The 24,862-nt window shown below is 33.1% G+C and overlaps 1 protein-coding gene across 2 annotated transcripts; it reads left to right on the top strand.

The window, feature by feature from the left end:
* The first annotated feature begins 1,154 nt into the window (after positions 1 to 1,154).
* On the top strand, positions 1,155 to 23,190 carry LOC139515907 (uncharacterized). 2 transcript variants are annotated; one of them, XR_011662871.1, is made up of 6 exons: positions 1,608 to 2,188; positions 11,528 to 11,683; positions 13,074 to 13,194; positions 18,963 to 19,169; positions 20,996 to 21,271; positions 21,739 to 23,190. XR_011662871.1 is itself a non-coding variant. In XM_071305665.1 (5 exons), the coding sequence occupies exons 1-5, from the start codon at positions 1,704 to 1,706 to the stop codon at positions 21,185 to 21,187; spliced, it is 1,161 nt and encodes a 386-aa protein (XP_071161766.1). In that variant the 5' UTR covers positions 1,155 to 1,703; the 3' UTR covers positions 21,188 to 23,190. The 2 variants fall into 2 exon arrangements, 1 of the variants encoding a protein (XP_071161766.1); XM_071305665.1 differs by having other exon boundaries at positions 1,155 to 2,188; positions 20,996 to 23,190.
* The last annotated feature ends 1,672 nt before the right edge of the window (positions 23,191 to 24,862 follow it).

Genomic DNA, 24,862 nt, shown 5'->3' with positions numbered 1-24,862 from the left:
GTCAAACAGTGAAATAATAATACGCTTTTAGTGGCAAGTTTGCTTCAATTTTGACAAAATAAGCTCAGAAACATTGCTGATGAACTATATTCACTTGCAAGTTTAGATACTCTTCATTACAGATTCTTGTGTTATTTGGAGGAAGGTTCAAACCCATTTTTCGGTGATTCAGTGTTGAACTAGTAAATTGGATACGTCTACAAAAAACCCAGAATGAACATTTTTGTCTGTTCTTTGAATAAATGTAGGTGAAAAACTGTTGAAATGGGTGCAATTTGACGTATTTACACTTGTATGCAAATTTGTCCGCCATTACGTAGAATCACACAGGTTCCCGTAAACTTTGACATAACAATTCACAATAAAAAAGTGATTATTGCTTGACGTCAAAGGGTTATTTGGAGGCGATCTAAGGTCATTTGGAGACAACATCCAGCCAAATACCAAAAGTGTAAAAACGTTTAAGATAAAGTACTGATAGTTAATTTCAAATAAAATAATACTTATTTCGTTTATCATACTTTTATCTTTTAGCAGTCCGAGTTTGTGATAGGCTGAGTCTGTTATAGACCAAGTTTGTGAAGCCGACTTTGTAATAGGCCGAGTTTGTTTTGGGCCGAGATATCTGGTAGTCCGAGTTGAGAACAATTATACTCGGCACAACCCACAACATGGCGTCATCCTCGAAACCTAAACGCAAACGGCACCGCTCAAATTCAAAAATTTCTAAACATGACAAGCAGACATCCTTAAAAAGATATATTTGATAAACCGATATATACGCCTCGTTAAAAGTTTTTTTTTCTAGCAATGAATCTCACGTGATGAAATACATCACATGTAATGTGAAGGACATTTGATTTTATGTACAATCTGTAGAAAATGAAAGTTATATATATTTTGAGATTTACACTATATATAATATTACGAGTTTATCAAGGTATGAGACTTCCAAATAGAATTTGGTTTGTCTGGACATCGGTGGACATGCAACTTTGCCAAACCACTCATTTACAAATGAAAATCAACATGTGTTGATGTGTGACGTCAGCGACGTAAGCTTTGTTAATGTAGCAAATCAAGTCACCGTCCCGCAAACCAGCTTTTCCAGCAACGCTCTTGGGAGATACCTATAATTAAAGATCTAATAATATAACGTATACAAGTATTAAACTATAATAGACTTTTGATATTAATACCATTAATACTCATCGTTGAAATTAAAGGGCGTCTCCGTATGGATGAATACATATAGATCAAATAATTTTTTTATTGATTACTGGGTACTTTTTACATAAGAGAAATATTCAGCTACAATAATTATGGGATATGACTATAACAACTATAATATAGGTCACAATTTATTTAAAAAAAGGAGCGACAAACACCTCGTTATCATTTAATCAGACCAAGGAGGTTATATGTCTCATATAACCTCCTTAATCACTGAGACAAACAAACGAAACTGATAATTATAATCTAAGACTACTGTGATTACAATATATATATATAATATATTATATTATGTTGTGTTTATTTGTGGTCATTCAGGTCACAATTGTTTGTCGGTATTTAGCTAACAAGTGCTGCGCATGACTTTTAAATGGTTCTGGGGACGTATTCCGGTGCTGCATTCGAACGGTTCTGTGACCGTACCGGCTGCCGTATACTGATGAGTTGAGAACAATTATCCTCGGCACAACATGGCGTCATCCTCGAAACCTAAACGCAAACGCCAACGGCACAGCTCAAATTCAGAAGATGATCCACTGTGGACAAATAGATTAGATGGCGATTATTATTCCGCATCAAGCGATAAGAAGAAGAAATTAACTGCACTGAGTAGTTACATTCCGCGTGAAACAAGTGATTGGACGATGAGCGAACTAGAAAATCTTCAGATTAATTGGAACTGGATCGACCCATCCACGAAGAGCATTGATGAATTTTTCGACATGTTTTCAAATATAAATGCAGGTTTGCCACCCCTCGATGCAGATTTAATCAAGATGATGGATTATTTGAATGCTAACTTGACATTTGACACAAGTGTCAAAGAACTTGAACAGGAAAATTATGTTAAAGTTAGAGAATATCTTGTTAAAAACTTTCTTCCCAAAGTTGATGCTGATTCAGATGAACACCATGATGATGAAGAGTTGATGAAAACTGTGGGTAGTAGTTCCAGGTAAAATTAAAATTACCATCTTTTCATTCACTACTGCAATGTCAGTCAGGTACTTCTCAAGTTCTTGTAGCTTTCATGTCAATCGGGCCCTTAGTCGATCCGCCCCAATATAAAAAAATATTTATAGGGAATAAAAATTAAGATACGATGCAGTCTTGTAACTCCGCCCATCTAAGGCTTTGATCGTGTATATTTCTTCTTTATTATATAAAAATTGCATCAAATTTGATTTGAATCTATTCACTGAAAACTCAATGTTACGTACATTTTTTACTATCTTATTTCCGCAATCATATATCTGAAAAGATTTGAAAATCAATCAGACAAATGGGTCACCTCTGTTTTCACAGAAGTGTGGTTGTCCGGTAAGTCCGTCCATGCGTAGTAAACATGTATGGATGACAGGTTTATCATCATGATCATATATTAACGAACTAGAACTTAAGGAAATGATGTTTTATCATGTTTATAAATGGACCACTAAGAAAGGAACTTTAGATGAACAAAATAAAAAAATTCAAGCCAATATGATAAAGAAATTGTTGAAATAGAAAAATAAACCAAAAATATAAAAAAAAACAGAAAATAAAGAAAAGTAAAAAATATGATTATAGATAAAGATAAGAATGTCAATAGCATGGTTAAAAGTATTTTCTTTAAAAAAATGCCCTCATTCAACATGTTCGGTATTCTGAATTGCAGTTACTTAGACACCATCATCCTTGTCAATGGGTTTAAAGTCTGTGCAGTATCATGAGTATATAGTGGTTTTAATATATAACCCAAAATTTTAATTTCAGAGTCAATATATTTTATTTTCAGTCTTTAAAATCGAAAAAAAAACCACCAAAAAAACAGAAAGCTTGTGTCAAACTTTTCCATACATCATTGTACATATTTATTAAAGATAATGGATCTTTAAGATTTTTTTTATTATTTTGCCTTATATTAAATGGCATTGTCTCCCTTTTTAGATCACCGGAGCCCAAAGGGCCCCATGTGAGCTTATGCCATCACTTGGCGTCCTTCGTCGTCTGTTGTCATAAAATATTTCAAAAATCTTCTTCTCTGAAACTCCGAAGATTTGATCCATGGTCAAACATGGCCACCATGGCTACAAATAGAACATAGGGGTCAAATGCAGTTTTTAGCTTATATCTTAAAAACTAAAGCTTTTAGAGCAAATCTGACATGGAGTTAAATTGTTCAATTTGTCAAGATCTATCGGCCCTGAAATTATCAGACAAATCGAGCAACCCATTGTTGGGTTTCTGCCACCAAATTGGTAGTTTTAACAAAATTTTGCAGTTTTTTGTTATTATCTTGAATATTATTATAGATAGATATAAGAAGAAGTCTTAAAAGCTGTACATGTATTTCATGCTTATCTTCGAAAAGCAGCAGGAAGAGTTGATATTCCTGCTGAGGTCCTGACAAACGTTATTAGAACTTCTAATAAAAGATCCAACTATAAAGACCTTGAATCAGGGCCGTAACTACAATGAGGCAGACGAGGCAATTGCTGGCAAAAAAAAATAATAAGGGAAAAAAAGAAAATGGAGAAAGTTAGGCATGCATGCAGAGGGTAGAACACATCCTTGCATTTTAACATCAAGAATTAAGTAATGCATACTTCGAATAGTAATTTATGTTGACGTGCAGCTTCTGTACTTTTATTTCAACGTAATATCTCTGTATCTGATTACCATCGCCAGTAAACCGGCATTTGGTTCTGTAATTATTTATTTCCCGTTAAAATGAATTATTGATAATGGATATTTCCAACATTATCAGTTCGCAAAGTAAATCAAAATTAAAATAGTTTGAATTCTTCACCTTGCTCAGTTAATATTATTAAAGAAGCATTCACAGATCACACATGAATACCTAAACACCCCACAATTTGTATGTAGTTCTCTTTCAAATAAAATGAAGATTTGAGGCATTTTCAAATGTTTTGCTACAAACCTGGCTGCTATTCGAAAACAAAACATTTATTTTGGATGGATGGAGGATTTGTTTGGTTTAACGGCAAATACATGAAGTAGGCTTTCTTTTAGCTATATATAGAGAGCAAGTTACAAAATGTATGTGATTATTCCATTCAAATGTTAAAAGGACAGGACAAGACCTTGGCAGAATGACAATTTGATTGCTTGATACTTTGAATTTCCATGGAGTATTGTGGGAATACTTTGGGCTTGTGAAATAAAGACGGTCGCACAATTAACCATGGTAAAGGTGACTAGAGAGTATTTAATTTTTATCATTATTGATTGGGTGTAATAAAATTGAGAATGGAAATGTGGAATGTGTCAAAGAGACAACAACCCGACCAAAGAGCAGAAAACAGCCGAAGGCCACCAATGGGTCTTCAGTACAGCGAGAAAATCCTGAATCCAGAGGTGTGCTTCAGCTGGCCTCTAAACAATAATGTGTACTACAGTACACACAGAGAGGATGTAATGTCATACTCCCTACACTGTAAAAACTTGGTGTCACACCAAGAAATTCCAGCAACTCTCTCCAAATCTTGGGAGGAAACTTGGACTAATTCCTCCCTAAAACTCCTTAATTGTTTATTACCTTGGTGTGGTTTCTCCCAACAACATGATTTTTATTGCTATGATTACCTTTGAAGTGTGCCATTAGTAGATGACTACAATAAACATTTCTTGTGTTTCCTGTCATTAAATGACAGTCACAAAAATGATGAAAAGTGTGAGATTTGTTAAATTTAATCAGAGACATATTATAATCTGATTTTATTAAAGAATCCTGTACAACTTTATTTATTATAATTATATTCAGCATTTGTTCTGACAGTGTTGGTTTTTCATACCTAAGAAACATACAAAAACAAACAAAACATCACCTGTAAGTGGAGTATTATTAATAGAAAATAAAGACATATATATTTTAATTGAATTTATTCAATCGTTTTTTCTAAATTTAAATGATAAGAAATAAAGGAAGATTATATAAATATAATATATATATGTAATTTATCTACATTATTTTATTTTATTCATTATTTTTTTTTTGTATCATTACTATTATTTTTTAAACCATGTATATGGACCATAATTTGCTATTGGGCTCCGTTTCCTATAACTATAGAAAAGTGATAAAATGTGAATTACTGTAAGAAAAGTTGCAACTACATCTAAAGATGCCATTATTTTTATCAACATACAAGTGTATGCTACTCTTCCCTAGAAAAAAAAATAAAATATACGAATATCAAAGATTCTACAACCGTATTTTTGTGTCGTTTCTCGCGACCAATAAGAATAGTGAGAAGAAAATGCCCAGAACTATAAGTATTTATGTAGCAGATGTAAGAACAGTGGCGTGATTTTTGTGTCGGATTTCGTAACGCAATTTTTAGATGATGTAATCTGCTTTGTTGTAATAGCATTCTTAAAAACAATATGCAAATATGAACTCTTGCGAGATGTTCAAACAGATAAATCCAAGATGATTTACATTCTTGTTTTGATCTTCGTAATAATTAAGTAAGAAAATTACTTTATCGTTATGCGTTACATTTCACAGGAAACAGAAGTCCAGTTATATATTAAAATTGTTTTTGTCCTAAAGTTCTAATCATTTCCAGTCATACGTGAAACATGTGACTAACATGTGATAACGCCATTACGGCCGGATGTACGAAATACTAGGTCTAAACATTGTTTTTGTTTCCAACGGGATGTTAGCAAACATAATCTGTAGACTTGTTTCGTCTTGTTTAAAAGAGGAAAATACAATTGTCAAAGAGATTGCGCCGGTGGTCTGTTATTTTTCCTATGTGCATAATGTTAAATACGATCCTGTGTGAAAATAAATGCACAATGACTTGACAAAATCGACTTCATATTTGACAGACGTTAGAACACACTTTGTTTCCCGATATTTTACCGTAAATATGAAACAAAAACAATAAATATGATACAAACAACGGAGGTAACAAGATATATTTCGAACCATAATGTTACAATTTTCGGCCAGGGGGCCTCAATCGGCGGCTCCCATTAAACCCCTGCCTCGTCTGTTCCCAAGGCCTAGTTACAGCCCTGTGAATTGTTTATTTAGAGCTAATTTCCTAATGCATGTAGAGCAAGACTTTCAGGTTAGCTTACTTACTTGCTTTGTTTGTATATTGTACAATTTTATTGGGATAACGTCCAATTAAATGTAAATATAATATATACAGGTTTAACTATGCCTATATATATTGTTTGAAGATGTCAAAGCTTGAGTTAAAAGTTTATACAAACAAAGCAAGCAAGCCACCAAAGTTTTACTCTACAAGAATTAGGAAATTAGCTCTTAGTAAATTTTAATAGCTATGATTTTAATTGAATTAAGTGATTACGACCAGCCTTACTTTGGTTCACGATCATCAGACAATTGTTGAATAAACAAACCAATTACAAATGTATCTATAGACTAATGATCATTATGGTAATTACATTATTATGTGTTCCAGTGGATTGTGAATATCTATTTATCTCTTCTATGTGTCGGAATTGAATATAAACTTTTCCCAATTGTATTCTGAGTTATCATGGAAAATAACTTCATATTCATATAGAGTGGGGTGCTCATTTTCGCCATATCTTTCCATGTTTTCTTCAGTTTATGTTCAGGTCTTTATGTTTTTGAAGTATACTGATATTTCTATATGAAGATAACTTCAAATGCAAAATATTCTTAGCTTGAAAGCGTGTTTGTTTTGAGTAAAATCATCTGCAGAGTTGGATTAAAGGGTGTTTGAAATTTCCTAACATTTTGTCGATGGGAGACACATATTCGCCGTTTTGACATATCTATTTAAAACCAAATAACTGCAGCTTTTAACTTTATTTATCAAATAAATTTCATTATAGACGAATAGCAGACATTTGAAAGATGTAAAAAACTGAAATTTAGGGCAATCAGTCAAACAATTATTTAGGAATGCTTCTTTGAAATCGTTTTTGTCATTCAGGAAATTGGCTGAAAATCGTTGTCCATTTTTCGGTCCTTTGCCGTAGGTGCCGAAGTTTAGTCACATTTTCTAAAATAATCATATTTGTTATAAAAATATGATTTAACAGCATATTTCTTCCATTTCAACCATCCTTTGAAGTTTTTACACCTCAAAATCATAAAACGGCGAAATTGTGTCCACGGCGAATATGAGCGCCCCACTCTACTAATATCGATGCTGCTTAACAAATTGTACAAATCATACTGATTACTCATTTTTGTATCGATTTAAAGTAATTCATCTGAATGTTTCTCTAAACATGCTAAAGGTAATATTAGGCATCCTTCACTTACCTGCTGTCACTATTCATCGATACTTTTTACAAATTCCATTTATACTGATTCAGATATGTCACAAAATCCGCCGAAGTTAATTATTCATTATTATTTTATTATAGGGCCGGATCAACTAAGGGTGGATAATAATAACTTGTACAAGTAGTACCCCTGACTGAATGTGTCAAGTTTGCAGCATTCTAGACACTTCAGCACCGAGACAAATCGTCACCAGCATGGTGACAGACATTATGTTCTCAACAACTTTGCTTTATATTTTAAAAATCACATTTTTCTAATACTGGATGTTGACTTGACAATGGTAAAACATGGACCAGAGACGGATATGTTAAATCTGTGTACGTTTTCAAAGCACGATTGCTTTTAAGAAGTTCTTCACAGTTATTTCTTCAGGAAAATACTCTAAATGAATGTAAGATAAAGGTATCAGTGATAATTTTAGCATTTTGGAAAATTTGTATGCATAATTAAACCTCACAGCTGTAAAACTGTCAGACAACTTCTTATGGGAGTTATTGCCCTTACACATGGAAATGACAAATGTTACCATTTTTTTTCCATTTTTATACGACTGCAAAAAAATTTTTGTGGTCGTATATTGGTATGAAGTCGGCGTCGTTGTCGTTGTCGTCAGAAGACACATTGGTTTTCGCACTCTAACTTTAATTTAAGTGAATAGATCTCTATGAAATTTTACCATAAGGTTCAATACCACAACAGAAAGGTTAAGATTGATTTTAGGGATAATGGTACCAACAGTTAAGGAATAAGGGGTCAAAAAGGGGACAAAAAAAACCTTCCAGACATAACTTGTGTGTTAGTGTATGGATCTCTCTGACATTGTACCACAAGGTTCCATATCACAAAGGGAATGCTGGGATTGATTATGGGGGTAATTGCCTTAAAATTTTAGGAATTAGGGGCCAAAAAAGGGGCAAAAAACAAGCATTTTTCTAGTTTCATGACAATAACTTGTGTGTAAGTGTATGGAATTTTCTGAAATTGTACTACAAGGGTCCATATTACAAAGGGAAAGCTGGAATTGAGTTTGGGGGTAATTGCCCAAAACGTTTAGGAATTTGGGGCCAAAAAGGGGCCTAAAAACAAGCATTTTTCTACTTTCAAGACAATAACTTGTGTGTAAGTGTATTGATCTTTCTGAAATTATACTACAAGGTTCCATATCACAAAGGGAAAGCTTGGTTTGAGGTTGGGGTAATTGCCCTGAACATTTAGGAATTTGGGGCCAAAAAGGGGCCTAAAAACAAGCATTTTTCTACTTTCAAGACAATAACTTGTGTTCAAGTGTATATATGGATCTCTCTGAAATTGTACTGCAATGTACCATACTATAAAGGGAAGGCTGGGATTGAGTTTGGGGGTAATGAATCATAAGGGCCACAGGTTCAAAAAATTTGGGGGAGGGATTTTTTTTTCCTTTTTTTTCCTTTTTTTTCTTTAAAATTTTCCATTTTAAATTGGTTATTTCTGATTTATATATAAAAGCAAATAATAATGATATGGTTTGAATAGGTAAATTAAAAATATCTTTAAGTTCTTAGACCACATTCATTCTGTGTCAGAAACCTATGCTGTGTCAAATATTTAACCACAATCCAAATTCAGTGCTGTATCAAGCTTGAATGTTGTGTCCATACTTGCCCCAACTGTTCAGGTTTCGACCTCTGTGGTCGTATCAAGCTGCACCCAGCGGAGCATTTTATTTACATTTATAAGTTTTCATTATTTACAGGCCCTCATTAAAATTCAAATATCTGTAATTGGGAGATATCTGTATTGTATTTTAAGCTTGGCCTTCGTGAAACGTAGATTTGACTGTCACAAATTGAGTTTACCTATATACTGAGCTAGCAACGAAATACAATACAGATATCTCCATTCTAATGCAACATATTAAAATAAATTCCATTTGATAAATATTTTGGCTTACTTCCCAAAGTTGGTTTCCGTCCTCTAACTTTAGTTTGCCTCAACCAAATGTTATAAAACTTCTACAAAAGGCTTATTACCACAAAACACAGATCAAGTTTAAATTTCAGTGGCGTCACTTAAACCGTTCTAGAGTTATGCCCCTTTACAAATGGAAAAATTGCTGAATTTTTCATTCCCGTTCTCTAGTTTAGGAGGGGCCTCAGTGGCCGAGTGGTCTAAGTAGTTACTACTGTAATCACTAGCCAGTCAACACTGAGGTTGTGAGTTCGAATCCCGCTTGTGCGGGTGCACTAGACTCCAATCTAAATTGACTAGGATTGTCAGTTTTCCTATCACAGGTCGGTGGTTTTCTCCTGGCACTCCGTCTCCCTCCACCAATAAAAATTGGCCCAAAAGCGGTGCTTAAAAGTGGCGTTAAAACACCAAAAATCAAATCAAATCTAGTTCAGGTTGCCTCAACCAAATGTTATGAAACTTATTCACAATGCTTATTACCATAAAACACAGATCAAGTTTGAGTTTTGGTAGTGTCACTTTTACTGTTCTAGAGTTATGCCCCTTTACAAATGGAAAAAATACTAGTTTTCCTTTCCATTCCCTAACTAAAGTTAGCCTCAACCAAATGTTATGAAACTTATACACAATGCTTAATACCACAAAATACAGACATGACAGATCAAGTTTGAATTTTGGTGGTGTCACTTTTACTGTTCTAGAGTTATGCCCCTTTACAAATGGAATAATTGCTGAATTTTTTGTTTCTGTTCTCTACCTTCAGTTTGCCTCAACGAAATGTTATAAAACTTATACACAATACATATAACCACAAAACTCAGATCAAGTACAAATTTGAGTAGCGTCACTTTTACTGTTCTTCAGTTATGTCCCTTTCAAGGTTACCGCTGGCGTTCTCCATTTTCGCATTTTGCAAAAAAATAAAAATTGTGGCCATTAAAATTCATCATTTGCGAAAGAATTTGGCGAAAGAAATATACATAATGATTTGATTTCATCCATCTTATTTATTTTTCGTTTTGGCGACGCACGTGTTTCAAGCATATTTTTACGTCTCAACTTTTTCATTTACGATGGTCCAGAAAAGAAAACTGTTGTTATGAAGAAATATATTCAACAGGTTGGGAACAACTCCTCAAATAAGTAACCCTTCAATGTAATAACTATCCCTTAAATCAGGGATCAATTTCAAGTGATAAAAAAAAAATGTTTTGTTGTAAAAACCACTTCTTAGTACAAAAGGGCACATATTCATATCATTTGAAGAAACTTTTCCCAAAGAACTATACAACTATCTGGTATTATATGGTCAAAACATGTCCAAGAATTTTGTAATATTCCTGGACTTATACATGTATCTTCTTTATTTTTAAAAATAAGTGGACCCCTCTTTAAGAAAAGTTGTTCCAAATATAATGAATTTTTCCCCTTTTAAGTTAAAAAAAAGCTAAATTTTTCTTTTTACTTTTCTACAACAGCAAAATGATCCCTTGTCTGAGGGACAGTCCCTTATTTAAGGGATATCCCACATTTGGAGGGTTGTTCCAAAACCTGTTGAAAAGTAAGAAAAGTCTCTGCCTTTAGTCTTTATCCTTCAACTGGAAGGGAAATGTATATCCGATAAACTTTTGAAGATGAATCTTGTGTCCCAGAAGTCAAAATTATGATGTCTATATTGCTATTTTTATAGTATCTTTTAAAAAGTAAATGGGGGGGGGGGGGGGGGGGGAGTTAGAAAGAAGGAACATTTTAAACGAAAAATATATTTATGTAAGTTGGTGAAAAAAATAATTGACTCGGGGAAAACCCTGCCCTTTATAACTTTATATGATATGCTAGCGGGGGCATCATCTGTGTCCCATAGACATATTCCCCATTTATTTGATTTTGCATATATATATATGTACAGGTACGACTCAAATAGACACCAAGTCTGACTTAATAATAGATTATAGAACAAGTTTCCAAATCGACAGCAGATTCTATGCACCTCTAAGCAGTGTCCAGTTCTTATATAAATAATTAGGATTTTTTTTTCAGAGTTTTGATACATCATATTGAAGCTGGAAGACATGACTTTCAAAATGACCTAAAAGAAATACTTTATGATTTGTTGTTGACTTCTAGAACAGTGGAAGAAATGAGGTTCACAACAATGCTGGAGAAGTTTTGCAGAATGTGTAACCTAAAGGGAAGGTAAATTCTTTAAAAAATATGGTGAAAATAAATTTTGACCATTACTATCATGACTATTGACAAGACTGTTTCTTTAACCACTTTGTGCTTAACCTTAACATACTGCAGAATGAGGACTGACTTTTCAGGGTTTTTTTTCACATTGCTGGACTATTGTGTTACAATACATGTACATACATGTAAAACCAGTAAGATCTTGTTTTTTTTAAATTGAGAATAGCAGTAAGATTCCTTACCAACATCTTGCTACAACAAGAATTGAAACAACATGAGCAAGCTTAATTAGTGGAATGAAAATGTTATTTCTTTATAATTTTGAAATTCAGACAGACATGATACAATGTATATGTAACACTTCCAAAAGTGTCAATCTCCCCAACAATGCCCAAACGTGTCCTCAAAATCCTAAATGATCCAAAGGTGTTCAATTATTATTATTTGCAAAGCGTGTCCACTTTAAAACACCAGAACATCTCAAAACTTTTAGCAATAATATGTCCTCAATAAAGGCAATAACTTTTATGGCAATTTAATTTTTGAAAACATGATTAAAGACGTCTGGTTTTGGTTGCAGGATTCTAAAACAGATCAAACAACATCTGCAGGAAATAAAGGTATTATGTTTGGTAAAGACGAATGCCCAAGACATGGAACATTATCCTGTCTATCCACAGTGAAAGATGATATCAATGACTTCTGCTTTCAAATAGACACCAGATAAGAATTAAAGAATGGCACAATAAAAATGCGTTTTGCTTGCAGTGGTTTTATTGTCGAGCCTGCGACTTTAGTTGCAGAAAGCTCGACTTAGGGATAGTGTTCCGGCGGCGGCTACGGCGGCGGCTACGGCGGCGGCTACGGCGGCGGCGGTGTTAGCTCACTTCTTAAAAGCTATATATTTTAGAAGGTGGAAGACCTAGATGCTTCATACTTTGTATATAGATGCCTCATGTTACGAAGTTTCTGTCAGTCACATGTCCAATGTCCTTGACCTCATTTTTATGGTTCAGTGACTACTTGAAAAAAAAGTTAAAATTTTTTGTATTGTTGAATTCTCTCTTATTCTAAGTAATAGGATAACTATATTTGGAATGTGTGTACCTTGCAAGGTCCTCATGCCAGTCATACAGTTTTCACTTTTAGCCCAAATTGTACCTTGTCCTATAAACATTTAGGAAGATCAAAATCAGTGACAAGAAAAGCATCAACAAAAAACCTCACAAAAATATTTAGCCCTTGACATATTTAAAATCCATGAAATATTGTAACCACCTTAAATAACTGATTAAAACAAGATCGCAATCGATTGACTCGACCTAAATCATCAAATCCTGGTACCCTGTATATGAAAATGATGAAAGGTTAATTTTGAAAATGGTTCTTTTTGTAGTATAGGATTGGTCGAGGAAACCATGATCAAGGATGTACGTGTTGTGGCAGTTCCAGACTTAACTTTCAGAATTTCATCAAATGAAATGCCTGATGTAATACAGATAATGACAGTTGCAGAGGTACTTCTTCATATATAAATAAAGTAAAAAAAATTCAGGCTTGTGTGTCAACAATTAATTTTCATTTCCAATTGTAAAACATATAACTCAAAAACTGTGAAAGTACTTATATTTTCGTGGTACATGTGGTATGAGCAAAAGCTACAATACATGTTCATGGATTTTAGTTTTTTGAAAAAAATCAGTGGAGAAATTTTAAGCCATCTGATATAAACCTTCGATATAAATTCTTTAAATATTTGGCAAAAATAGTACACAGGAGAGCACTTACAAGACTAGACTTAAGAAATCTGCATACAGAACTATGTATCAGATATCAGAATGCAATTTTTAGCTCAACTGGCCCAAAGGGCCAAGTGAGCTTTTCTCATCACTTGGCGTCCATCATCATCGTCGTCCCTTAACTTTTACAAAAATCATATCCTCTGAAACTACTGGTCCAAATTAAAGCAAACTTTGCCTAAATCATCCTTAGGGTATCTAGTTATAAAAAAACTATTCGATGACCCCGCCCATTAACCAAGATGGCCACCATGGCTAAAAATAGAACATGGGTGTAAAATGCAGTTTTTGGCTTATATCTCTGAAACTAAAGCATTTAGAGCAAATCTGACAGGGGTGAATATGTTCATCAGGCCAAGATCTATCTGCCCTGAAATTTTCAGATGCATCAGACAATCCGTTGTTGGGTTGCTGCCTCTGAATTTGTAATTTTAAGGAAATTTTGCAGTTTTTTGTTATTATCTTGAATATTATAATAGATCAGTCAGGGGCATTACTTAAACAAGTAACAATTAAAATTACCTATACAAGTAATGTTGAAAACGAGGCTAATTTAAATATAACTTATACAAGTTATTTTTCTAAATATTATTTTTATAGGTGTTTAAGAATACAGATTTTACTAGCTTTAAATAATTTTCACAGTTATCTGGTTATTTTTCCCTTGATATATAAAAACTAATTCTTCAGAAACACTAATTAACTTTCCCACACACTTATCTTACATACCAACGCTTCTGGGTCAAAGATTGGTCTCTTGGGACTATTAAATTATCATTTTCCTCTAAAATCTTGAAGGTAGACTGATATAAATAGATTGATACTTGTGAATTAATTAAGACCTGAAGTTATTTATAATTTGTAACCTAATTCAATTATGTGCCTTTAATAGGTAAGTGTAATTTCTATTTTTTTTCAAAAATGTTAAAAATAACTTATTCAAGTAATATTTTTGACATTATTTTCAAAGTAACCCTTTATCTCTATACTCCTCTCAAATCTGATAAATTCTTTATTTTATCATATAAAATGGTGTTTAAAATCATGAAAACTACATTTAGTCTATGAAGACCGATTGGTTTTCGCACTCTTAACTTTAGTTTAAGTGAATGGATCTCTATGAAATTTTACCATAAGGTTCGATACCACAAAAGGAAAGTTGGGATTGATTTTGGGGATTATGGTACAAACAGTTAAGGAATTAGGGGCCAAAAATAAGCATTTTTGTAACTTCCTGACATAACTTGTGTGTTAGTGTATGGATCTCTCTGACATTGTACCACAAGGTTCCATATCACAAAGGGAATGTTTGGATTGATTTTGGGGGTAATTGCCTTAAAATTTTAGGAATTAGGGGCTAAAAAAGGGGCAAAAAACAAGCATTTTTCTAGTTTCATGACAATAACTTGTGTGTAAGTGTATGGAATTTTCTGAAATTGTACTACAAGGGTCCATATTACAAAGGGAAAGCTGGAATTGAGTTTTGGGGGTAATTGCCCAAAACGTTTAGGAAAAAGGGGCCAAAAATAAGCATTTTTCTAGTTTCCAGACAATAACTTGTGCAAGTGTATGTATCTCTCTGAAATTGTACTGCAAGGTTCCATATCACAAAGGGAATGTTTGGATTGATTTTGGGGTAATTGCCTCAAAATTGTAGGAATTAGGGGCAAAAAAAGGGGCAAAAAACAAGCATTTTTCTAGAGTCATGACAATAACTTGTGTGTAAGTGTATGGATCTTTATGAAATTGTACTACAAGGTTCCATATCACAAAGGGAAAGCTGGGTTTGAGTTTGGGGGTAATTACTTTAAATGTTTAGGAATATGGGGCCAAAAAGAGGCCAAAAAACAGGCATTTTTATACGACCGCAAAATTTGAAAAAATTTTCGTCGTATATTGCTATCACGTTGGCGTCGTCGTCTGCGTCGTCGTCGTCGTCTGAATACTTTTAGTTTTTGCACTCGAACTTTAGTAAAAGTGAATAGAAATCTATGAAATTTTAACACAAGGTTTATGACCACAAAAGAAAGGTTGGTATTGATTTTGGGAGTTTTGGTCCCAATATTTTAGGAATTAGGGGCCAAAAAAGGCCCAAATAAGCATTTTCTTGGTTTTCGCACTATAACTATAGTTTAAGTTAATATAAATCTATGAAATTTTGACACAAGGTTTATGACGACAAAAGAAATCTTGGGATTGATTTTGGGAGTGTTGGTTTCAACATTTTAGGAATTAGGGTCCAAAAAAGGGCCCAAATAAGCATTGTTCTTGGTTTTCGCACAATAACTTTAGTTTAAGTAAATAGAAATCAATGAAATTTAAACACAATGTTTTTTTCCACAAAAGGAAGGTTGGTATAGATTGTGGGAGTTTAGGTCCCAACAGTTTAGGAATAAGGGGCCAAAAAGGGACCCAAAAAAGCATTTTTCTTGGTTTTTGCACCATAACGTTAGTATAAGTAAATAGAAATCTATGAAATTTAAACACAATGTTTTTTTCCTCAAAAGGAAGGTTGGTATTGATTTTGGGAGTTTAGGTCCCAACAGTTTAGGAATTAGGGGCCAAAAAGGGACCCAAAAAGGTATTTTTCTTGGTTTTTGCACCATAACGTTAGTATAAGTAAATAGAAATCTATGAAATTTAAACACAAGGTCTATGACCATAAAAGGAAGGTTGGTATTGATTTTCGGAGTTTTGGTCCCAACAGTTTAGGAATAAGGGGCCCAAAGGGTCCAAAATTAAACTTTGTTTGATTTTATCAAAATTGAATAATTGGGGTTCTTTGATATGCTGAATCTAACTGTGTATGTAGATTCTTAACTTTTGGTCTCGTTTTCAAATTGGTCTACATTAAGGTCCAAAGGGTCAAAAATTAAACTTAGTTTGATTTTGACAAAAAATGAATCGGTTGGGTTCTTTGATATGCTGAATCTAAAAATGTACTTAGATTCTTGATTATTGGCCCAGTTTTCAAGTTGGTCCAAATCGGGGTCCAAAATTAAACTTTGTTTGATTTCATCACAAATTGAATAAATGGGGTTCTTTGATATGCCAAATCTAACTGTGTATGTAGATTCTTCATTTTTGGTCTTGTTTTCAAATTGGTCTACATTGGTCCAAATCAGGATCTAAAATTTTTATATTAAGTATTGTGCAATAGCAAGTCTTTTCAATTGCACAGTATTGCGCAATGGCAAGAAATATCTAATTACACAATATTGGGAAATAGCAATTTTTTTTTTAATTAGAGTTATCTTTCTTTGTCCAGAATAGTAAGCAAGAAATATCTAATTGCACAATGTTGTGCAATAGCAAGAATTTTTTTTAATTGGAGTTATCTTTCTTTGTCCAGAATCAACTTAAATCTTTGTTATATACAATATACAATGTATATTCACTTTTTACTACCAACTAATAAATTAAAATAATCTTTACCATTCAGTGATAACAAGCAGTTTTGTTTACATCTTAATATTTTATGATGTATTTAAATGAGTAGTTATTGTTGCAAACTCCATTAGAAATTTTAATTGAGATTAGTTTTGGAATAAGGGAAAGGGGGATGTGATTAAAAAAATTAGGTTCCATTTTCTCATTTGAAATTTCATAAATAAAAAGAAAATTTCTTCAAACATTTTTTGAGAGGATTAATATTCAACAGCATAGTGAATTGCTGTAAGAGAAAACAAAAATTTTAAGTTCATTAGAACACATTCATTCTGTGTCAGAAACCTATGCTGTGTCAACTATTTAATCACAATCCAAATTTAGAGCTGAATCCAGCTTGAATGTTGTGTCCATACTTGCCCCAACCGTTCAGGGTTCAACCTCTGCGGTCGTATAAAGCTACGCCCTGTGGAGCATCTGGTTCTAGTTTCCAGACAATAACTTGTGTTCAGGTGTATAGATCTCTATGAAATTGTACTGCAAGGTACCATACCACAAAGGGAAGGCTGGTATTGAGTTTGGGGGTGATGAATCATAAGGGGGTTCACAAAATTAGGGGGGGGGGATTTTTTTTCCCTTTTTTCTTCTTTAAAATTTTCCATTTTAAATTGGTTATTTATGATTTATATATAAAAGCAAATGATAATGATATGGTTTGAATAGGTAAATTAAAAATTTTTTTAGTTCTTAGAGCACATTCATTCTGTGTCAGAAACCTATGCTATGTCAAATATTTAATCACAATCCAAATTCAGTGCTGTATCAAGCTTGAATGTTGTGTCCATACTTGCCCCAACTGTTCAGGGTTCGACCTCTGCGGTCGTATCAAGCTGCACCCAGCGGAGCATTTTATTGTAGTCTTTTACAAAAATCTCCTCTGAAATTACTGTGCCAAATTAAACCAAACTTGGCCTAAATTATGCTTAGGGTATCTTCTTTAAAAAATGTATCCGATGACCACACCCATTGACCAAGATGGCTGCCATGGCTAGAAATAGAACCTTGTGGTCAAATGCAGATTTTGGCTTATATATCTGAAACTAAAGCATTTAGAGCAAATCTGAGAAGGAGTAAAATTGTTTATCAGGTACAAATCTTTCTGCCCTGAAATTTTCAAATGCATCAGACAACCTGTTGTTGGGTTGCTGCCCCTGAATTGTTAATTTTAAGGAAATTTTGCAGTTTTTTTATGCCCGTTTACGGGTCGTATTATGGTATACCGTTGACCGTCTGTCCGTCCGTCCTTCGTCAACATGTCGGACATTAACTCAAAAAAGCTTTAACCAATATGCATGAAACTTTGGTGAATTGTTTATATCTATTGACGTGAGCTCCCTTTCATTTTTTATAAATTTCAGAATTACCGTTTCCAAGTTTTGGGGTTTTATTCATATAACCAATTCCAAGTTCTTTGGCTACATTTATTCAGAAACCTATAATATGTCAAATATTTAATTACAATCCAAATTCAGACCTGTATCAAGCTTGAATATTGTGTCCATTTTTGCCCCAACTGTTCAGGGTTGGACCTCTGGGGGCGTATCCAGCTGCGCTCAGCGAAGCAGTTTATTGGTTATAACCTTGAATATTATAATAGAAAGAGATAAACTGTAAACAGCAAAGTAAGCTCTACAAATAAGTCACCATGATCAAAATTGTCAATTGACCACTTCAGGAGTTAATCTTCTACAAAAATTTTCTGCTCTGAAACTACTGGGCCAAGCTCATTATAGATAGAGATAACTGTAAGCAAGAATGTTCAGTAAAGTAAGTTCTACAAACAAGTCACTGACACAAAAACAGAGAGTTTTGTCATGAATTCTATTCTTGTCTTAAATAATGTAGAGTGTCCTTTGTTTAATATGCACTGCAACACATTGACCAAGGTGAGCAACACCGGCTCTTAAGAGCCTCTAGTTATTATTGCGATATTAAACCAGTCAAATTATTTGTATAAAGAAACCTTGCAATAATTTCTGAATGTACAGTAGTTATTAATTATGAATTAGTGGGTCCTATATGGTTTTCCTTGTTCTTAGGTTAAAGTTTCAACCAATGATTCATTAGTTGATCAAAAGATTCATGTTACTAGACAAAAACCAGAGGCTATTGATAAGGAGACACTTCAAACTATGGATCCATCAAAGATAAGAGGATTTAGCCAACATGTTGGACAGCTGATCATTGGACTAGGCAATTCTTGCTTCAAAAAAGAATGTCTTGGCCTTTTGCTCCATGAGACAAAGGTAATGTTAATATATAGCTAATTGATTAAAATGTTTCGATCAACTCTTAAATGATTAACACTTTCAGTCCAGTAAAATTAATGATCCCTTTTGATAGATAAATGATATTTTCTATAAAATTGCATTACTATCAGTACAAATCAGTTTAGTTATTTGGATGCCCTGTCCCGATGTCATGGTCTAGCGACTTTGTATTAATTGTCAATGCTGCTGTCCCTCAAATTGTCTTTTTCAGAATTTTCTGCTGACAGCAAGACATTTCTCTGTGTCAGCAGTTAATTATACCCCACACAACAAATAAGGACTTACTATGTAGATGTGCATATCGACAGGAAATTACGATTTTTTTTTGTAGGAGTTATGCCCCTTTAACTTAGAATTTTGGCCAAAATATACTACTGCAACAGTTTGTCATCCCAACTTCTCTGAAACCACACAACAGAATTTCATGAAACTTTGTAGATAATAAGGACTTACTATGTACATGTGCATATCGACAGGAAATTACGAATTTTTTTTTGTAGGAGTTATGCCCCTTTTACTTAGAATTTTGGCCAAAATATACTACTGCAACAGTTTGTCATCCCAACTTCTCTGAAACCACACAACAGAATTTCATGAAACTTTGTAGATAATAAGGACTTACTATGTAGATGTGCATATCGACAGGAAATTACGATTTTTTTTTTTGTAGAAGTTATGCCCCTTTAACTTAAAATTTTGGCCAAAATATACTACTGCAACAGTTTGTCATCCCAACTTCTCTGAAACCACACATCAGAATTTCATGAAACTTTGTAGATAATAAGGACTTACTATGTAGATGTGCATATCGACAGGAAATTACGATTTTTTTTTTGTAGGAGTTATGCCCCTGTAACTTAGAACTTTGGCCAAAATATACTACTGCAACAGTTTGTCATCCAAACTTCTCTGAAACCACACAACAGAATTTCATGAAACTTTGTAGATAATAAGGACTTACTATGTAGATGTGCATATCGGCAGGAAATTACGATTCAATTTTTATTGTAGGAGTAATGCCCCTTTAACTTAGAATTTTGGCCAAAATATACTACTGCAACAGTTTGTCATCGCAACTCCTCTGAAACCACACAACAGAATTTCATGAAACTTTGTAGATAATAAGGACATACTATGTAGATGTGCATATCGACAAGAAATTACGATTCAATTTTTTTCTAGAAGTTATGCCCCTTTTACCTAGAATTTTGGCCAAAATATACTACTGCAACAGTTTGTCATTGCAACTTCTCTGAAACCACACAACAAAATTTCATGACACTTTGTAGATAATAAGGACATACTATGTAGATGAACTTATTGCAGGAAATTACGATTCAATTTTTTTTCTAGGAGTTATGCCCCTTAGAACTTAGAATTTTGGCCCAATTATACTACTGCAACAGTTGAAACTTTGTAGTTTATGAGGACATAATATGTTAATTGTGCATATCCACAAGAAAATTTTTATCAGTTGACTTTTGTAGAGTTATGAGTCTTTGAACTTAGGAATCTGGTGAGATTTTGTTTGTCAAGTGACAATGTGGGGGTGTGGGGTATGTGAGGTTCTTTAATTTTTTTATTAAAATTATTTTTAGGGTTTCCCCTTAGCAAATCATGGACTTTGCAAGGGGAAGGGTTTATCATTTTGTGGAGCAAGATCACTGGGTACTTCTACTTTTTTTCCAGTGTGCTATATTCACAAATATCAGTTTAAAGTGTCTTTTATACCATCTCTTGGGCAGGTAACAAGTAACTTTCTAGTGGTATACTAATTAAGTATAACTGATTTTTCTTTTCAGATACTGATAACATGCCTGTCTACATCACCCAGGTATTGTACATATATCAAAGATAAATTAGGTCCAGAAGACAAAGCTACTCTGCATTTTATTGGACCTTATGATATATTAAAGGCAAGGGAGAGGAGCCAGCTGATAAAAGCTTTTCTACGTTTAGGAAACCGACAAAGATTAGGAATACCAAAAGTATAATCTGCCTTTTGTGTTACTAGAATCTGCTCACCCTATCAAAGCTAAAGTGAATACCAAAGTTGATTCATAGTAATGAATATAGAGGTGTAATACCACCAAATCATGGTACGTCACATCTGGTTGCATACGAAAGTAGGTCTTAAAAAATATTCCCTTGAATTTGACCGTTGTAGGTAATTAATCCTACATTTTATTGCAGTAAAACTATTTCTGTGTCATAAACATATGTCTTGGGTATTTCAAAACACCATTATTTTTATTTGTGATTTCTATAGAAAATTTTGTAATCTTGAGGTTACATGGTTACTAAACCTTGTACACAGATAGAATAAGAGGAGAAATTTGATTGGTTAACTTCCAATGATTTTTATTTTCTTATATGCAATGAAATGTTATGTGAAACTTTTTCTATAGAACTGGACAGGATAAAACTTTACTCATGCCAAGTATTTCTTTATTTGAAACAAAGATAAATTCTGCACAATTTTTTGAAAAGTGCAAATTTAACAAAGACTAATAGGGGAAAATCAATGATGGTATTACACCTAGAGGTGGAATCTCTTAAAATACATTTATTTTTTAGTACAAAATCTTAGTGAAATTGTTGCCACAACATTTTGTAATTCAAGAACAAAGCAACAAAAAGTTTATTTATACAGCATCAGAGTTATTTTCAGAGCTAGATATAAAGATATGTATATATATTAACATTATTGTGACATAGGAAATGTACTAGAAAATGCAAGAATGGTGAAATTCATCTATTATCCATTACTTATCATCCCCTGTTTGACACATTGCAAGGGACATAGAAATACCCTGCATCCATCCAGTCTTGTAAGTGCTCTCCTGTGTACTATTCTTGCAAGATATTTATAGAATTTATATTGAAGGTCAGCAATGTCTAGAACAAGTTTGAAAAATCAGTGCAGATCAATTTTTATGCCCCCGCCATAGCGGAGGGGGTATTGCGATTAACCCTTGTCCGTCTGTACGTCCGTCCCAAAATTGGTTTCCCTTCTCTAACTTTAGTTTGCCTCCACCAAATGTTATGAAATTTATACACAATGCTTATTACCACAAAAACACAGATCAAGTTTGAATTTTGGTGGCGTCACTTTTACTGTTCTAAAGTTATGCCCTTCTACAAATGGAAAAATTGTTGACTTTTTGGTATCCCTTCTCTTACTTTAGTTTGCCTCAACCAAATGTTATGAATCTTATGTTGTGTTTTGTGTACTATTGTTTGTCTGTTTGTCTTTATCTTTTGTAGCCATGGCGTTGTCAGTTTATTTTTGATCTAGGAGTTTGAATGTCCCTCTGGTATCTTTCGCCCCTCTTATATGCACAATGCCAATTACCACAAAACACAGATCATGTTTCAATTTTTGGGGCGTCACTTTTACCGTTCTTGTATAAAAATTACCATCATGTAACATCTATCAGCCCAGCCCTGACATATAAAAGTATATTTACAGTAAACATCTTATTTATTTGTAAACCTGTTTTCTCTTAACCATACATACAGATTTTATTACTATTTGCCTTTTTAGTTCACCTGGCACGAGGTCCACTGTGAGCTTTTGACATCACTTATTGTCAACTGTCGTCTTCTGTTAAATTATACATAGATCATCTCCTCTGCAACTACTAAACCAAATTTAACCAAACATGGCAAAAATTATCAACGGGATATCTATTTTAAAAAGTGTGTCATCTCAACCTGCCTGCCGACAAACATGGTTCACATGGCTAAAAATATAAGAGCAATTTTTGTCTATTAACTTGAAAGCGCTATAGATAAAGAAAATTGGGCAGGAACAAATATTTCAGAATGATGAGATCTACATAATATCATTTGACATCAAAACTGTCAGATCACTTCTTATACGAGTTATTGCCCTTAATTGAGTTTAGTAAAAAGTTATGTTTGCCTATTATTTCGAATTATGATAGATAGACAGAAACTTTAAATAGCAAAAATGATCAACAAGACAAGAAAATTAATAAATAAGTCAACATTATTGAAATCCCCAGTCAACCCCTTATTGAAGTTGTTGCCCTTTAATGACGATGTTTCCCTTTTTTTCCAGGATTACCAATTTCTTGAAAACTATGATAAATAAAACTTTAAAATGCAAAAATTATTGGCAAGACAAGATCAACAAATAAGTCAATATTTTGCAGTTTTGTCTATTTCCTTGAAAACTATATAGATAGATAAAAAATTGTAATAGAAAAATGATCACCAGGACAACATCTACAGATAAGCCATAATGGCTGAAATCTTTAGTTGATTTGATTAAATTTTTTGAGTTATTTACCATTTAATGATAATTATTACTATTTTTTTTCTTTTTTGCCTTTTATCTTGAAAACTATAATAGATATATAGAAACTTTAAAAACAAAAAAATATTCAGCTGAATAGAATCTACAAATGTGTTAAAATGACTTAAATTGCAAGTTAACTAATAAAGTTATTCTCCTTTTATGATGATTTTTACTTAAAAGTGGCCATTCTGAAAGATGCAGGTGAGCAACACAGGCTCTTTAAGAGTTCTGTTTATTGACAAAAGCATTAAAAGACAGGTGTTAAATTTTAACTGAATGTATTCGACTTTGTTCTTATATCTATATTGTTATTCTTATTTGTGCATATGCAAAAATGATGGCAGTTATTTATACACATTAATAGATAACTTGTAAAAGAAATATGTGATATTTAAACAAAAAATAATCTACTTGATTGTGTTTTACTTTGAATATAAGTTTGCTTTCTATTATTATGGACAATAAAATCAATTCTTACTTTGTTTCTGTTTAAGATGATGAATTGTGCAGGAACATATATATAAATAGTAACAATATAATGCATTGAACTTTCTTGACCAGATTTTATTTTTACCTGAGCCACAACAAAACTTCAGACTCGCCTATAAAATGCTATATTTTTGAGTAACTACACATTCAAATAATTTATTTAATAAATAGTGTTTTTTTATTTTAATCAGTATATTACGGGTGAAATATTCTATATATTTACTAAATTTTTAAAGAGAGTTTTCAATTGCAAAAATTGTACTTGCTAAACATGTAATTTTAATATGTTGTTACTGATGACAAAATAGAGTTCAAGTTCAATAATGACGATTTTGACTTTTACCGTTCAAGAGTTATGGCTCTTGAAAGATCGTAAAATGGTGTTTCCATTCACGTTGTTGCATTTACTCACAAACCATTCAATCTAAGCTTTTCAAATTTTAATATGCTGATACTGATGACAAAATAGAGGTCAAATTTGATATTGACGATTTTCACTTTCACCAATCATCAGTAATGGTTCTTGTGATATTGCCAGGACACAAATAAATGCTAATAAATCTGGTTTGCTGTCGTTGTGACAGCCTCTTGTTATTGGTTGCAGTCGAAACTCGCTGCATCCAATCAAAAAGCGCCTATAACATGAACACGTGTAAATGTAAGACGTGTTTGTAAACAGTTGCCACATGTTTATTGTGCAACAAGTCTTTACATCCCTAAACATATGAAAATATTAATTGACAACTTGAAGGTTTTTAATCAACTATTAGAAGTTCCTGTGTGTATGTCTCATGCACAAATGCATGAATGTTGACATATATTTTTCGTTTCCGGCTTTACCAAGTGTGTAGAA

Source organism: Mytilus edulis, chromosome 3 (assembly GCF_963676685.1).
Source record: "Mytilus edulis chromosome 3, xbMytEdul2.2, whole genome shotgun sequence".
Classification (NCBI taxonomy): Eukaryota; Metazoa; Mollusca; class Bivalvia; order Mytilida; family Mytilidae; genus Mytilus; species Mytilus edulis.
The sequence above is the reverse complement of the archived record's forward strand: the minus strand, read 5'-3'. Positions and strand labels throughout refer to the sequence as shown.

Coding starts and splice junctions, on each gene's coding strand:
- LOC139515907 (XM_071305665.1), top strand. CDS start 1,704: ATGGCGTCATCCTCGAAACCTAAACGCAAACGCCAACGGCACAGCTCA. Junction 2,189..11,527: donor ACTGTGGGTAGTAGTTCCAG/GTAAAATTAAAA, acceptor TTTTTTTTTCAG/AGTTTTGATACATCATATTG. Junction 13,195..18,962: donor AGATAATGACAGTTGCAGAG/GTACTTCTTCAT, acceptor CCTTGTTCTTAG/GTTAAAGTTTCAACCAATGA.